Here is a 14,043-nt window from a genome sequence, read left to right on the forward strand (position 1 = left end):
TCAATAGCCGATCAAAAAGTATGAAGCTAATGTAAAATGTCTAATGGAAAAACAGTAGATACATTTTAGAATAGAATATACTTTATTTGCTAAAAACATGGCTTATGGTGTAAATATGGTGTAGGTGAATTTATTTGGCTGCCGACAGTGTCCGCGCACTAGTGTTGCAGTTGCCAGACGTATTTCCGAACTTTGATAAGATGATTTTCGTTCGATATAGAGAAAGTCGTTGATTGGCTGCTATAAATGGTTGCGCAAATATTCTGGTTGCGCAAATATTCTAGTTGCGCAAAAATTCTGGTTGCGCCAATATTCTGCTTGCGCATAGGTTGCGCAAACATTCTGGCTGCGCAAAGGTTGCGCAAATATACATACCATGCTGGTGTTCAGCAGCGAGCTTGGCAAGCTTGTCGGCCACCCAGCCGCGCGCCTCCGCCGCGTCGCGCGCGAACTGCGCCCGCGCACGCGACCGCGCCAGGCCTGCGCGACGAGACGCACTAGCTGCGTAGAGCTGGGGATACACGTACAAAATTTAAAAAAAAAATCATACCATGCTGTACAAAAAAACCTAAGTATATCTTAGTACTTTCTAAGTATAACTTAGACACCAATGACTGTGTTTCGGATGGCACATTAAACTCTGTAGGTCCGTAGGTCCAGAAGGGTTCCGTACCAGAGCAAAAAATGTGCAAAAAAAATCACGTTTATTGTATGGGAGCCCCCAAAAATATTTATTTCATTCTAGTTTCCAGTATTTTTTGTTATAGCGGCAACAGAAATACATCATCTGTGAAAATTTCAACTCTCTAACTATCACGGTTCATGAGATACGGCCTGGTGGACGGACGGGCAGAGGAGCGAAAACAATAGGGTCCCGTTTTACCCTTTGGGTACGAAACCCTAAAAACATACCAAGCTTTACTAAAAATTGTCTTATAAAATTCGACGATGGTCATTAAAAAAAATCGGTTGTCTATAAATTCGATTTACTGACGATAATTGAACGTGAACGTGAAACGCGATATAACCGAACACTACGCGGGCGAAGCCGCGGGCGGAAGCTAGTAAATAAATAAATTCTCTATCTTTACCAAAGGAAAAATAAATAAATATATTCCCTTAAAGCAAGTGCATACCTTCTTCCTTCTCTCGTTGATATGCTGCAGCTCGTCAGCGATGCGTTGGCTTTCCACGTGGTTCTGTTGCAGCAGCTTGTCACCGTGGCTGTTCAGGGTCGCTAGCTTCTCATCCTGAGAGAGGGGGAGGATATTACAATTATTCTTATTTTTCACGGCCATCATGTTACGCAGCGGTCGATCATAAGATACATAAAGTTAAAGAGTGGTGATACATAAGATTCATAAGGGTGTCATTACACAAGCTGATTACAAATATAAAAATCTCATGCAAATTCTTATAATTTGTTGATTGAGAGCAAATGTTTGCTACGGACTGGTCACGCATTCGTTATGAGCCCGGTCCGCTCCGCATCCGATCGCAATTCGCTTGTGGGATAGCACCCTAAGTTCTCGTGTCCCAATACATTTATTTTTATTCGTTTTTTTTTTAAGTAATTTTTCCTTATGATTGCAATGACATCATATTATACAATATATAAACAGCACTATGGTTTGGGAAGTAGTTTCTTTACAAATATAATGAAAACATAGTTTTTGATGTGTACGTCAACACTTACTTGTGTTGCCAGTAATTTTTCGAAAGCTTCATGTTTCTTCAGCTGATTCTCAACTTCTTCTACGCTGCTAGTTTGTGATATTTCTGTACCTGTGAAATAAATATAGAACATTAGACAAACAAACATATTATAGAGCTGAAAAGATCGTTGGTGAACATATTATTTTTCAGTTTATTAACAGCAATTTATTAGAAAAAGAAAACAAGAAAAAATAAGAACTGTCAAGGAAATCACCTTCTCGAGAAAACAATTAAGTTAGCCTTTACAAATTTCAGGAATAATCAGGTCAATCTCAGGAACTTCTGGTTGGATTTAAAAAAAATCAGGGCAAGATAGATAGTCCATTTATCGAGAAAGGCTATAGGTCACTATATATGGATAAGGATTCCCACTGGACGCGGGTGAAACCGCTGGTAGAAGCTAGTATGAAATATTCTTACGTATGCATGAGGGCGAGAGGGTGATATCTTGGCTTCATACTCATATGCATGAGGGTACAACAACCTGCATGCAAGTCTCGATTTTCGTGGAATTAACACTGCATATTTTCCTTACATCTATACTAATATTATAAAGCTGAAGAGTTTGTTTGTTTGAACGCGCTAATCTCAGGAACTACTGGTCCAATTTGAACAATTCTTTCAGTGTTAGATAGCCCATTTATCGAGGAAGGCTATAGGCTACTTTTTATCCGGGTTCGTGCACAGGTTCCCACGGGATGCGGGTGAAACCGCTGGCAGAAGCTAGTTTTATATAAAAAAAATATTCAAGCCAAGCCAAATAATAAATACTTACTCAACGCAGCCTCCTGAGCTGCACAGAGATCGTGTAACAGCTTGGCATCTCGCAAGAAGCAGTGGAGGTCTATCAGCTGGTCTAGAGCGACCTGTCGGGCCGCCCACGCGCCGTGGAGACGGTTTCGTTCTTCTAGTAGCGCCTCGCATTTTTCTTCTACTTCCTGTTGTGAGAAAAAGGGGGATTAGTGATATATTCAACACTAGCCGTTTTCCCGCGGTTTCACCCGCGTCCCGTGGGAGCTACTGCCCGCACCGGGATAAAATATAGCCTATGTTACTCGCAGATAATATAGCTTTCTAATGGTGCAAGAATATTTAAAATCGGTCCAGTAGTTTTTGAGTTTATCCATTACAAACAAAGTTTTCCTCTTTATAATAATAGTATAGATATAGATAGAAATATGACAAACAACATAAACATAGGATTATCCGGTGTGTCGTTCACAATCACATTAAATTCTATCACATATACTTTATGATATTCTATGGCGAATTGTAAAAAAAAATAACCTAATCCATTCAGTGGTTTAGCCACAGGAGTCATTTTTAGTTTTTATAATTTACAACATCATGTGTAAAGCAGAGATAAAGTTAGGAGTATCGAATGTTTTGATCAGTTGACAGCTGTCAGTTTTCAAGGGAGAATTTCAGTTGTTTGTAATGACCATAGATATAATATTACTAAACAAGATTGCGCACGCTCAAAATATATATTTACGAAAATGAACTCTATTCTAACGCAATAAGGTACTAAATTGGTTGCATAATACACAGAGGCAAATCCGAGCCGAGAGGGATAGTTCGAACGGAGGCTGTTTGTCTCTTTCTAACACCTTGCCAGCATAAAAAAATGTTGTGATCAAAAGTTTTGTCTTCCCAAAAACAATTGAATCACTTATATTTTTATCTTATTTTAACAATTGTAAGTCAACAAATTAATAACAATCGCATTAATTTATTCGTATTTATTATTAAAACATAAACAACATAAATTTTTATTTTGCTTTTTTTTATTTTCTAGCGGTAACCCTGAACATTCTTGGCGCGTAATCAGCATTTAAAATTTTGTTTATATTTTTTTGTATTAAATCAATTTAAACTATTAAAATGGTGAAAAAGTGTTGCGTTTCTACTTGCAAAAGTGAATCCTATGGTGGTTGCAATATATCGTTCCACAGGTTAGCTAATAATAACATTTTCGTAAACCAAACAACTAGGGTGCCCATGAATTCTTGTAACGAGTCAAAATATGGGTGATGGATTTTAAAACTGTTGTACTATTGTTATAGCTTCCCAAAAAATGAAGAAAGGCGACATAATGGCTCAGCAGTCTATATATGAAGTAGAAATACAAAAAAAACAGTCTTCACTTCGAATCTTCCTGCTTTTATACTGCTAATTTCCGCTAATTATTAAAAGCCTTTATTAGTATCTTAAGGTCACAAACTGCGTAAGTTAAAACTTCAATACTAATCTGTGTTTAATAATCTTAGCAAATTCGGATTTGTCTCACATAGCTTAATCTCATAGTCACCCTATTAGAAAGGGACAGACAGCCTCCGTACTAACTGTTTCACTCGGCTCGTTTTTTGGGTTTATATGCGCAGTCCTGTTTACTAATATTATGTCTATGGTAATGACTGACTTTTATATGGTGTTCTAATTTTCGCACATTTTTATTCTATTTACTTTGTTTGAAAAAATATTTTTTTTTTATTTTTAGGTATTTTTCTTTTTTCTTTGTGTTAATGGACATATATTAACCAGTATATTAACGCATTTCATTTAATGTGATTATGAACGACACACCCGATATATAGATTTTCATAGAAAAGGTCATAAAAAAATATTAAATATAGTTTAGTTAGTTTTTAATTTTTATTGTTAATATTCCAAGTTAAAAAATAATCCCAATAAAAAAGTATTTATATCAAAACATAAAGCTTACTAAATTAATATAAAAGACTCCGACGAAATGAAAGAGAAGAGGAAAACTTTTTTTGAAGTCGGTCAGAAAGTGTGAATTAGTGAATCATTTAGAATTTAAAGTGGATTAGGTAGGAGATTTTTTTGATGATATAAAATGACTTTAAGGTAAATAAGATTACACGTCATAAAGATAAAATACCACAAATTAATAAGTAAATGTATTTCTGTCCATAAAATTAACCATTTCTATGAGAAATGAGGGATATTTCTGTATCTGCACATAATATATACTATCACTGTATATTTTAAATAATGTACGGTAGACTGCACATCAGTGGTAACTGTCATGCACCTTAACTCAATAGTAATAAGTACGATTTTCCTATAAAACTGTTACCACTGACCTGAAGTTGACTGTACCTTGAAATGTTCAACGGTTTTATTTATCTGACAATATTGTTTTAATATGGGGTTTAGTATATTTAGTAGAAACATATTTACAAAATATTTACATTAATTTAAAAAAGTTAAAATGTACCTGGATAATCTAACTTTACAACAAGGCTAAATCCTATAAAAGAAAACTACAAAATACTTTTAAAATCCAAAACTCACCGCAGCATTAGGATGCTGAGCCGCCAAATCTCTTCCCATCTGTAACGCGTCCTTAAACGACGAATCCCTAGCGTCCAGTTCCGCGCGGACGGCGTCGTGTTCCGCGCGGGCGGCCTGCGCGGAGACAGCGTCGCGGACGCGGATGGCCCGCGACATTGATGAACGGAGGGCTACGGACCACGATGTTAGGTCTCGAACCTGCGGATGGAAGATAATATTAATATTATAGTAGAAATGTAAAGAAAGTAATTAGGAGAATTCACAGAAATATAGTTTAAATTATGTCTGAAATTCTAGACTTTAAAATCATCTTACAATAAAACGTAGACCGACATTATCAGTGGGCCAATGTGTTTTGAAATGTATTATTTTGAACCAGTACTTTGCTTACGGCCAGTTTCTTCATCAAAAGTTAAAGTTAAAGTAATGTCTAAAGTAAAAGTAACGGTCAAATTCGTTTTTTCAAGGCTAAAGTGACAGCAAAACTAATAGAAAAATTGAATTTGACCGTTACTTTTACTTTAGACATTACTTTGACTTTTACTTTGGCTTTAACTTTTGATGAAGAAACTGGCTGTAAGTGTGTAAAAAAGTATATTTTATCTATCTAATCTATTTTGATAATTAACCATTTACAATCCTCGAGTGGAACAAAAACTGCAACAAAATTATTACTCGACCATGTCACAACTTTAAAAACCCTTATGACTTGAAAACTTCTATTTATAAATAAGAATACTCCATTCAGTTAGATATTAACCTTCATGTTTTTTTTTTAACAAATGAAACTAACAACCAATCAAAATCATTCAAACTTGGCTGCAAGACAGCACTTTTTGAACGTCAGGAATTTACAAAAGACAGCCCCCAAAACGCCCACCCTTCACCACTTCCTATGTGTTTTTGCTGGGAAGAAGAAGTGGCGCAACAAACACCCCAGCAACACATGGTTCAACTGTCGAAGCATTTCTATTAGGTGCATTTTATTTTTAAACTGACTTTCAAAATATCAAGATTTTTTAAAGAAGTTTTTTGATGCCATTTTATAATTGTTTTTAGTTGTATATATGTATAAATAAGTTTATTTTTACGTCATGTAAATATGTACATATAATTAATTATTTTCTAATTAACTCACCTCCGTCAAAAACTGGTGCAAAGCCAAATGCTGCTGCAGCATATGTCTCCTTTCATCAGAAGCCTGCTTCAGCATGGCCCAAGCTTCTTCTAACGCTTTCTGTTGGAGCTCAATCTGCTGAACGTTGCCGCCAGGGTATAGTTTGCGGAGACGGTTGCCTTCTTCTTGTAGGACCTGGTGAGGGAATATGGTGGTCAATAGTCAAGTCTTTAGACCCTAGGGCTGCGGGATGGTTTGAGAGTTACCGCGGCGGTGGTACATGAAGGGCTTAAGAAGGAACATGGTGGGTTTAGTCAGTAAGAGTCTGGCACTTCTTCAAGCTGCTAATAATTATTTATTAGCATTCAATCTGTTAGACAGGTGTGTCACATTTTCAAAATAGGCATGATGAGTGAAAAAAAGTTTTAGGTATATCGGTGGCCGTCTATTTTTGCTATTTTTTAATGTTCTTTTTATTTTTTAATTTAATATCTAAAAATGTAGAAAAATATGTTGTGAAATTAATAAATGAACTACCAATTAACTACAAGTTTGTTAATCAATTACTCGGAGTTCGGTGTGCCACAGGACCGCACATTGCCATAGTGCATAGTGAAGCGCTACTAACATAGTTTAAAGTTTTTATTTACTAACAATTTTGTATAACATATATATGCTAGTTTTAAGGTAGTTATCTATGGGCCATTGATGCCTGAAAATAAAGATGATTTGATTTTCACGTACCTGCATCTGAGCATCAATAGCCAGCAGCTGGTTGAGCGTGTTATCATGCGCCCGCAAGGCAGCGGTGGCGGCACGAAGGTCCCGAGGAGGCACCACAGCATGCACCACGTCTGCCACTCTTGACACCAGCTCGCCAACGTCGCGGTGGAAGCGGTGGATTTCGCCGGCCGCGTGGAGACGGGAGGCACGGGATTCCATTTGCTCTATTAGACGTTGCCACCATTCTCTGGAATTGACGTGGCGATTAATGCTCTGTTGACGTGACTTTGGCGGGTCATGCTTATGGTGCGTCGTAATGGTGAAATATACGTAGATACCTATTTATATTATCAGAACTCTAGATTTTACTGTATAAAATAATGACAAACAAACAGGTTGGTGCTCAAAAATCCGTCACATTTTAAACAAATCATTTACAGGTAGAGAACAACACAAATTAGCTACTCTACTAAGTATTTCGCGCACTTGGATAAAGAATTGAAAGAATGCCTTCCTCAATTAATGAGCTATTTAACACTAAAAGAATTTCTCAAATCGGACTTCTATTTCCGGAGATTTGTTCAAACAGTCTTCAGCTTTACAACACATAAGTATTTATTTATTTATTCCTTAGGAAAGCTTACAGACTAATGACAATTTTAATAACTAACAACAAGCTGCCGCCATTAAGATTATTGATTGAACTTACCCTAACGCCTCTTGTCTCTTCTCAATGTCTCCAATATAAGGACTCTCCGTAGCCAGCAGCTTCTTGGCTAACTCCTCACACTGGTTGAACCTTTCAGCTCCACTTTCCACGCGGTGACGGAGTTCCTCGAACTTGGAGCGGAGGATCTAGGGGAGAAAAGGAGTGTCTAAAATACTTGATGTCACCTAATAATTTCATTAGTGGTATACGTGTTATATTGTCTATGGCAGTCCGCTCACTTCGTTTATTAATTTGGACTGACTTTCAAATATTTGTATTGGATCCCTTGCAAAACATCTCTTCATTGAAAATTCCCAAAAATACCAAGAAAACTAATAAGTACTACACAAGAAGTAATTTTGAATTTGTGACGTCCTCTGATGGGGCGCTCCATGGACGTCCTTCGTGTGTCGGAAGGCATGTTTTAACATTTCTTCCACACTAAGACCAAGAGAGATTTTTTTTACAAATGTTGCAAACATGACACTAATATAAATCTTATTCGTATAATTACATGGTGATTATAATGTACTACAGCTGAATATTCTAAAACTTACCAATAAATGCTCGTAATCCTGTCCGTAGTCCTCGCTGGAAGCTGCAGCGTACTTCTCCTGTATCCAGCTTTCTAACTCTGCACTCTCTGCTAGATATTCGTATCTGTGGAAGAAATACGTTTATTTGTAAGGGAGGAAGGTAAGATAGCGGAGATGCCATAAGGAAGGTAGGTCAGGCGTCTTCTTGTAGCTCAAGCAACGTACGGTAGACGTGATCAGTTACTAGAACTAACGAGACGTTCGGGTTCCTTGTCAAATCAAAACCAATCTGTCAAAGATTGGTCTTGAGACTTGGTGATTACAAATAATTGGTTCTATAGAATGCTTATAACGGCGGAGTTAGGAACATTTCTCGTCCCCCTCGCCCCGCATGTTGTTGCGCTATTTTTTTAGGTGATTATGCGTTATGACATCTCCGCTGGTCATTTTGTTCTCCATGGCTGGGAGACGTAACAAAAAATTCAAAGTATTTTCATTGCTATTTATTTATGAGAAGAAATAAGAAATACTTTATTAAATCAAATTAAATATTCTTTACTTAGGCAATTTAAACCCATACAGACTAATTAACAATTAATTTATTATTTTTATTATTTTAGGGTTATCTAAAAGTCGAACTACCTAATTCCTTTTTTTTTTTCAATACAAATCCTTGTTTAGCTGACTTACCTGCAAACCGACTCAACGAGCGTCTTCTGCCTTTGAGCAGCGAGTCTGTGAAGCCTCGCGAGGCTGTCAGCTAACAAAGCATGCCTCACGAGCAGTGCTTCGCCTTCTGGATGTCCTCCGTTCACCATTTATGTGGCCACATGACCAAATCACGAAAAAACTAAGACTTTTTCTTAATAAATAGCGACTTACCTGCAAACCGATTCAACGAGCGCCTTCTGCCTTTGAGCAGCAAGTCTCTGAAGCCTCGCGAGGCTGTCAGCTAACAAGGCATGCCTCGCAAGCAGCGCCTCGCCTTCCGGATGTCCTCCATTCGCCATGGATGTGGCCACGTGGCCCATTTCTGCTATGATCGCTGCGTATGTGTCGAGTTCAAGTTCGACGGCCTGGGTAACAGAATTAAAATGTTAGGGCAACAGTTAGGCAATTGGCTGATGTGCGAAACTGCACTATTAGTTTAGTTAATAGGTACATGTATCATAATTGTAAATTAGAATCGTAGTACATTTCAAGCAAAAACATTGTATTAATTAAAGATTTCGCAACTATTTTTCGCCAACAATTGTAACCGAACCCTAGCTTTTGAGGTTCCAAATCGATAAAGTTAAGGCTGCCAACTGATCTCTTCAATATGCTCCATTTGAGTAGACACTTGACTAAATATAAACCATTTTGGAATGGCTTAACACAAAAATACATATAAAAAACCGGCCAAGTGCGAGTCGGACTCGTGCACGAAGGGTTCCGTAAATTACAGTTAAATCAACCTATCTCAAAAACTATAAGAGATACTTTGATCAAACCAAAAATCGTTGAAAGAGTTAATTAGCATGCATCACCTCTATTTTTTTTAGAATTTTATACCCCGTAGTTATAAAAATAGAGGGGGGGGGACATACTTTTTACGACTTTGAGAGCTGATATCTCAAAAACCGTTCACTTTAAGAAAAATGTTTTTTAGAAAACTTTATATCATTTTAAAAGACCTTTCCATTGATACCCCACACGGGTATGTACATCGAAAAAAAAAATTTCATCCCTCAGTTACATGTATGGGGGGCCCCACCCCCAATTCTTTTTTTTACTATTTAGTGTCATATTTTTGTAGCGGTTCATACAACACATATTCCCATCAAATTTCATCACTGTAGTACTTATAGTTTCCGAGTAAATCGGCTGTGACAGACGGACAGACGGACAGACGGACAGACGGACATGACGAAACTATAAGGGTTCCGTTTTTGCCATTTTGGCTACGGAACCCTAAAAAATGAGGCTTAAAATAATGATTCAATTCATATTCATAACATTCATAACTGTTATTATCGTCTTTACATTGATTTTTAGCTGAATTTTATCTCAAAATTTAGTTTAAAAAAAGCTTTATCAATATTGTTAAGTTCAACACGGAATCAAATGGAGTCCAGCAGATATTATTGATATAAAAATGTTTGTCGAAACTTTTTTGTGTAGGTATTAGTAGTTAAAAACAATTTTATTTATTTATATAAATAAATCATAAGCTAGTTTTCTTTTTTTAATATTAATGTATTTATAAAAAAAATCCTCACCTTATGCCTAGTCAACAAATGCGTAGCCCTATGTCGATCCTTAGCGACATCAGCGTGAGCCAACGCAGCAGCCTTGTCCGCCAACCATGCGTCCACCTCCAGGGCCTCATGCAAGAACTGCTGAGCTTTCAGAGCTGACTCCAGGGCCTGGCCTCGGCTGTCGGCTGCTGAGGAGACAGCCTTGTAGCCAGCTTCCAGTTCTGAGCAGAGGGCTTCGATCTGTCGGTTAAAATGTTGAGATCAAAAACCTGAATTCATAACTTATTTAAATTAGTCATACAATTGTATTCATTATAAGCTGTAATTTAACCTTTATATAAGAATATACTATGTACTAACTTTCTGTGCTATATATAGAAAATTCTATGTAAAGGTTTTCCGTAAATAAATTTTATTATTATTTATTATAAGCAGAGAAACAGCAATTTTCAACTGTCAAAATTAAGTTATACAGCCTCCAAAAACCTCTCAAGTTTGTATGTACTTTCTAAGTATATCTTGGACACCAATGACTGTGACAACAATGGACAACAATGTCCTACAGTTACTGTAAGTCCAGTAAACTGTAGGTCCCGGCTGTCATTGAACATCCTTGGCAATCGTTGACACCAGTCTTATCAAGAGGTACTACGTTGCCCGGGTAACTGGTTGAGCAGGTCAGATAGGGCAGTCCCTCTTTGTAAAGCACTGGTACTCAGCTGCATCCGGTTAGACTGGAAGCCGACCCCAATATAGTTGGGAAAAGGCTTGGGAGTTGATGACCCACCTTCTCCTTCTGAGGATGCCCTTCCTCCACGAGCGCAGTACCATGCGCTATCACTCTCTCGATCAAGGGTCTTCGCCCCACCAGCTCGGCTTTGAGCTTGCCGTGCTTCTTCTGAGCTGTCTGAGCTGCGTGAAGGTCCGTTGGCATGACCTCGGAGGAGGCGGCTGCTGACCTCTCTGAGAGCCAGTCCAGTTCACCCGCTACTTCTGCTGCGAATTTGTGTAGTCTGTGGGAATGTTTAAAATTGTTAAAAATGGATATTCGTCGTTTTAATAAAATAATATACTCAAAAAAAAATATTTTATGACTTTTTTCTATTCAAATGTGTTGTCTTTAGCCATTTGATTGAAAGGTTATTTCAGCAATTTAGATAGGTCGGAAATATTTAGATATTTAAAATAAATGAAAAATATACATTTCAGTATTTTTTACACCCTGGTGACAGACAGGCAGCATAGTCTTATTAATAGGGTCCTATTTTAAACTATGTGTAGAAAATCTTAAAAACAAATTGAAATCAGGGTTCTTATTATACTCTCTATTCTATTTGTTCCAAGAAATGTGTATTCTCTATGGAATCTGGTCTGAATTATTCTTTGTGCTCATATTTACAAAAAATAAATGAATTATATGTTTTCAATTTGATTTTCACAATATTTATCCAAAAACACTTACTGCAAACTACTTTCTAAAGCCTGCCTCCTCTTAGCCGCAGGTGGTTGCAACGCCCTCACAGCCTGCAGCAGTGCGGCCGACTCCCTCTCTATAGCGGCGGCGTCGAAGTGACCTCCGGAGACCAGGTCAGCACCTTGAGCCGCTAGGGAAGTCGCTTTGGATTCCCAGAGGGATAGTTCTTGTTCTAAGGCCTGGGGAAGAAATTGTGAATGTTATATGTAGCTATATGTAAAAAGTCTTGTTAGTTGCATTATTTACAACTCAAAAACGGCTGAAAAATGAAATTGAAACTGGTTATAAATTGATGAAAAGAATTGAAAATTGGTAGGAGCTTAGAATCAGGAGATGGATAATGGATATAGGATACTCTTTTTATCTCCAAGCGAGTACGGAACCGATCAAGATCATCGGAGTTTATTTGTTTGTTTAAACGCGCTAATCTCGCTCTTGGTTGGATAAAAAAAATAGTTCGGTGTTAGAAAGCCCGTGTGTAGAAAAGGGCTGCTTATTATCCGAGTGCCTGTTTTTCCTTTATTTGGCAGTCGGTTCGGGTAGTCAGAAGCCAAAAATCTCACAACCAGTTTTACCAAGTCTCGTGTTGTGAGTAACTGGGTTGAGGAGGTCGATTAGAACAGTAGCTCTTTGTGGCACACTGGTACTCAGCTACATCAGGTTAGACTGGAAGCCGACCCCAACATAGTTGGGAAAAGGCTCGGGAGAGATTAAAATTATACTAATTTTATACGGATATATTATATAACCGGCGTTTCGGATCCTTAATAATATAAATGTCTGATATTAAATAGTTTTATTTAAATGTCTAATATTCGTGCAAGTGTCAGAAATAAACAGATTGACTTACCTGATGTTGGTTGAGCAGTCTCTTGCAGCTCCTCAAGTCGGTACCAATTTCCTCACTCTTCAGAGCTCGCTCCAAGTCTATCAGACGTGCCTTCGCGTCTTCTACAGATCTGGTGAAGAAGAATATTTTATGTAGAGTAGTTCTTGTTTGGAAATGAAATAGTTTGATAATAAAGAAGAAGAGATAAAGGGTCTTGGGTTTTGTAACGCTGTCATAAATATGTACATAGGAAAATCGCTGCATTTGATTACATACACCCATGTTTTTACAAAATAACAAATTCTGCTGAAATTTACGTGTTTTTTTTTTTGGTATTTTAATAGACCCATATAAGAATTGCTTCAAAAATAAAAATGAGATTATTTCGTAACATGATCCACCGGTCTTTTGCTTGCTTAAAGCGCTAATCTCAGGAATTACTGGTTCAATTTGAAAAAATATTCTTTCATTCTTACTTTTTACTGAATTTACTTGAAGATGTTGGCGCAACCGCTGGCAAAAGCTAGTCTATATTTTATCTCTTAATTGGTTCAACACTAAGAGCAATTATATGTAAGTCAGCTACAAAACTTATCTAAAGTTCCTTCTTTTTACACTTATTTTTAAAACTAATCTATTTTTTTAATTTAATCCATACCTCCTATGTTTCCTCTGCTGAGCCGCCTGTCGGAGCTTGCTGCCCTTATCTCTAGAAGCAGCAACCAACTCCTCCCACGCGGTCTGCAGTCCCGACAGGTGTTCCGACACTTCTGACGCCCGGGACGGGTCTGACTTCTGCAGGGATTGGCCGATCTGTGGGGGAGGGAGATTATTGAGAATTTTCTTACGAGTTACAAACTGTATGTTAATTTTAAATGAATTCAAAAGAAAGACGTTCTTAGTTTGACTTTTAAATGAATTCAAAAGAAAGACGTTCTTAGTTTGACTTTTAAATGAATTCAAAAGAAAGACGTTCTTAGTTTGACTTTTGTATGTATGTTTGTGTGCGATTATCGCGTTCGGCTGTACTGAGTTTGATGCAGAGAGAGAGAGAGAGAGATGACGCTGAAAAAGCGTAGTTTTTGTCAGGCTTAGGAGGAGGTCCCTTATCTAAAACATATACATGTAGTAGTTCAATTTCGTCATAAAAAACTCTCACTTTGTAGTTTTGACTGACTTCAACTTTTTTGGATTTTTAAGTTTATGAAGTATGACCTCAGATTATTCAGCATATCTTAACGATAAAAAAATTAAGATATGGGTTATAGTAATTTGGCCTTGGACGACCGACCGTGGCTTCAAGCCACCCTTCCGATCAGATTCGGTGGCCTCGGTGTCCGCAAAATTTCCAGTTTAAGTCTACCGGCGTTCCTATCCT

At 37.5% G+C, this 14,043-nt stretch overlaps 1 protein-coding gene across 4 annotated transcripts in view; it reads right to left on the reverse strand.

Annotated features, from left to right (window-relative positions):
- LOC124644003 (spectrin beta chain, non-erythrocytic 1) overlaps positions 1-14,043 on the reverse strand; it is a 150,490-nt gene that overhangs the window by 43,962 nt on the left and 92,485 nt on the right. For all 4 annotated transcript variants that reach the window (XM_047183171.1, XM_047183172.1, XM_047183169.1 and 1 more), the window contains 15 exons: positions 13,324-13,478; positions 12,687-12,795; positions 11,825-12,015; positions 11,150-11,375; positions 10,384-10,602; positions 9,005-9,198; positions 8,144-8,246; positions 7,587-7,732; positions 6,899-7,124; positions 6,176-6,349; positions 5,038-5,235; positions 2,492-2,654; positions 1,697-1,785; positions 1,137-1,250; positions 376-511 (listed from right to left, as the gene is read on the reverse strand). In XM_047183171.1, coding sequence (XP_047039127.1) covers positions 376-511; positions 1,137-1,250; positions 1,697-1,785; positions 2,492-2,654; positions 5,038-5,235; positions 6,176-6,349; positions 6,899-7,124; positions 7,587-7,732; positions 8,144-8,246; positions 9,005-9,198; positions 10,384-10,602; positions 11,150-11,375; positions 11,825-12,015; positions 12,687-12,795; positions 13,324-13,478 — 2,443 coding nt within the window. The remainder of the gene's footprint in view (positions 1-375; positions 512-1,136; positions 1,251-1,696; positions 1,786-2,491; positions 2,655-5,037; positions 5,236-6,175; positions 6,350-6,898; positions 7,125-7,586; positions 7,733-8,143; positions 8,247-9,004; positions 9,199-10,383; positions 10,603-11,149; positions 11,376-11,824; positions 12,016-12,686; positions 12,796-13,323; positions 13,479-14,043) is intronic.

This window comes from Helicoverpa zea, chromosome 29, assembly GCF_022581195.2.
Source record: "Helicoverpa zea isolate HzStark_Cry1AcR chromosome 29, ilHelZeax1.1, whole genome shotgun sequence".
Classification (NCBI taxonomy): domain Eukaryota; kingdom Metazoa; phylum Arthropoda; class Insecta; order Lepidoptera; family Noctuidae; genus Helicoverpa; species Helicoverpa zea.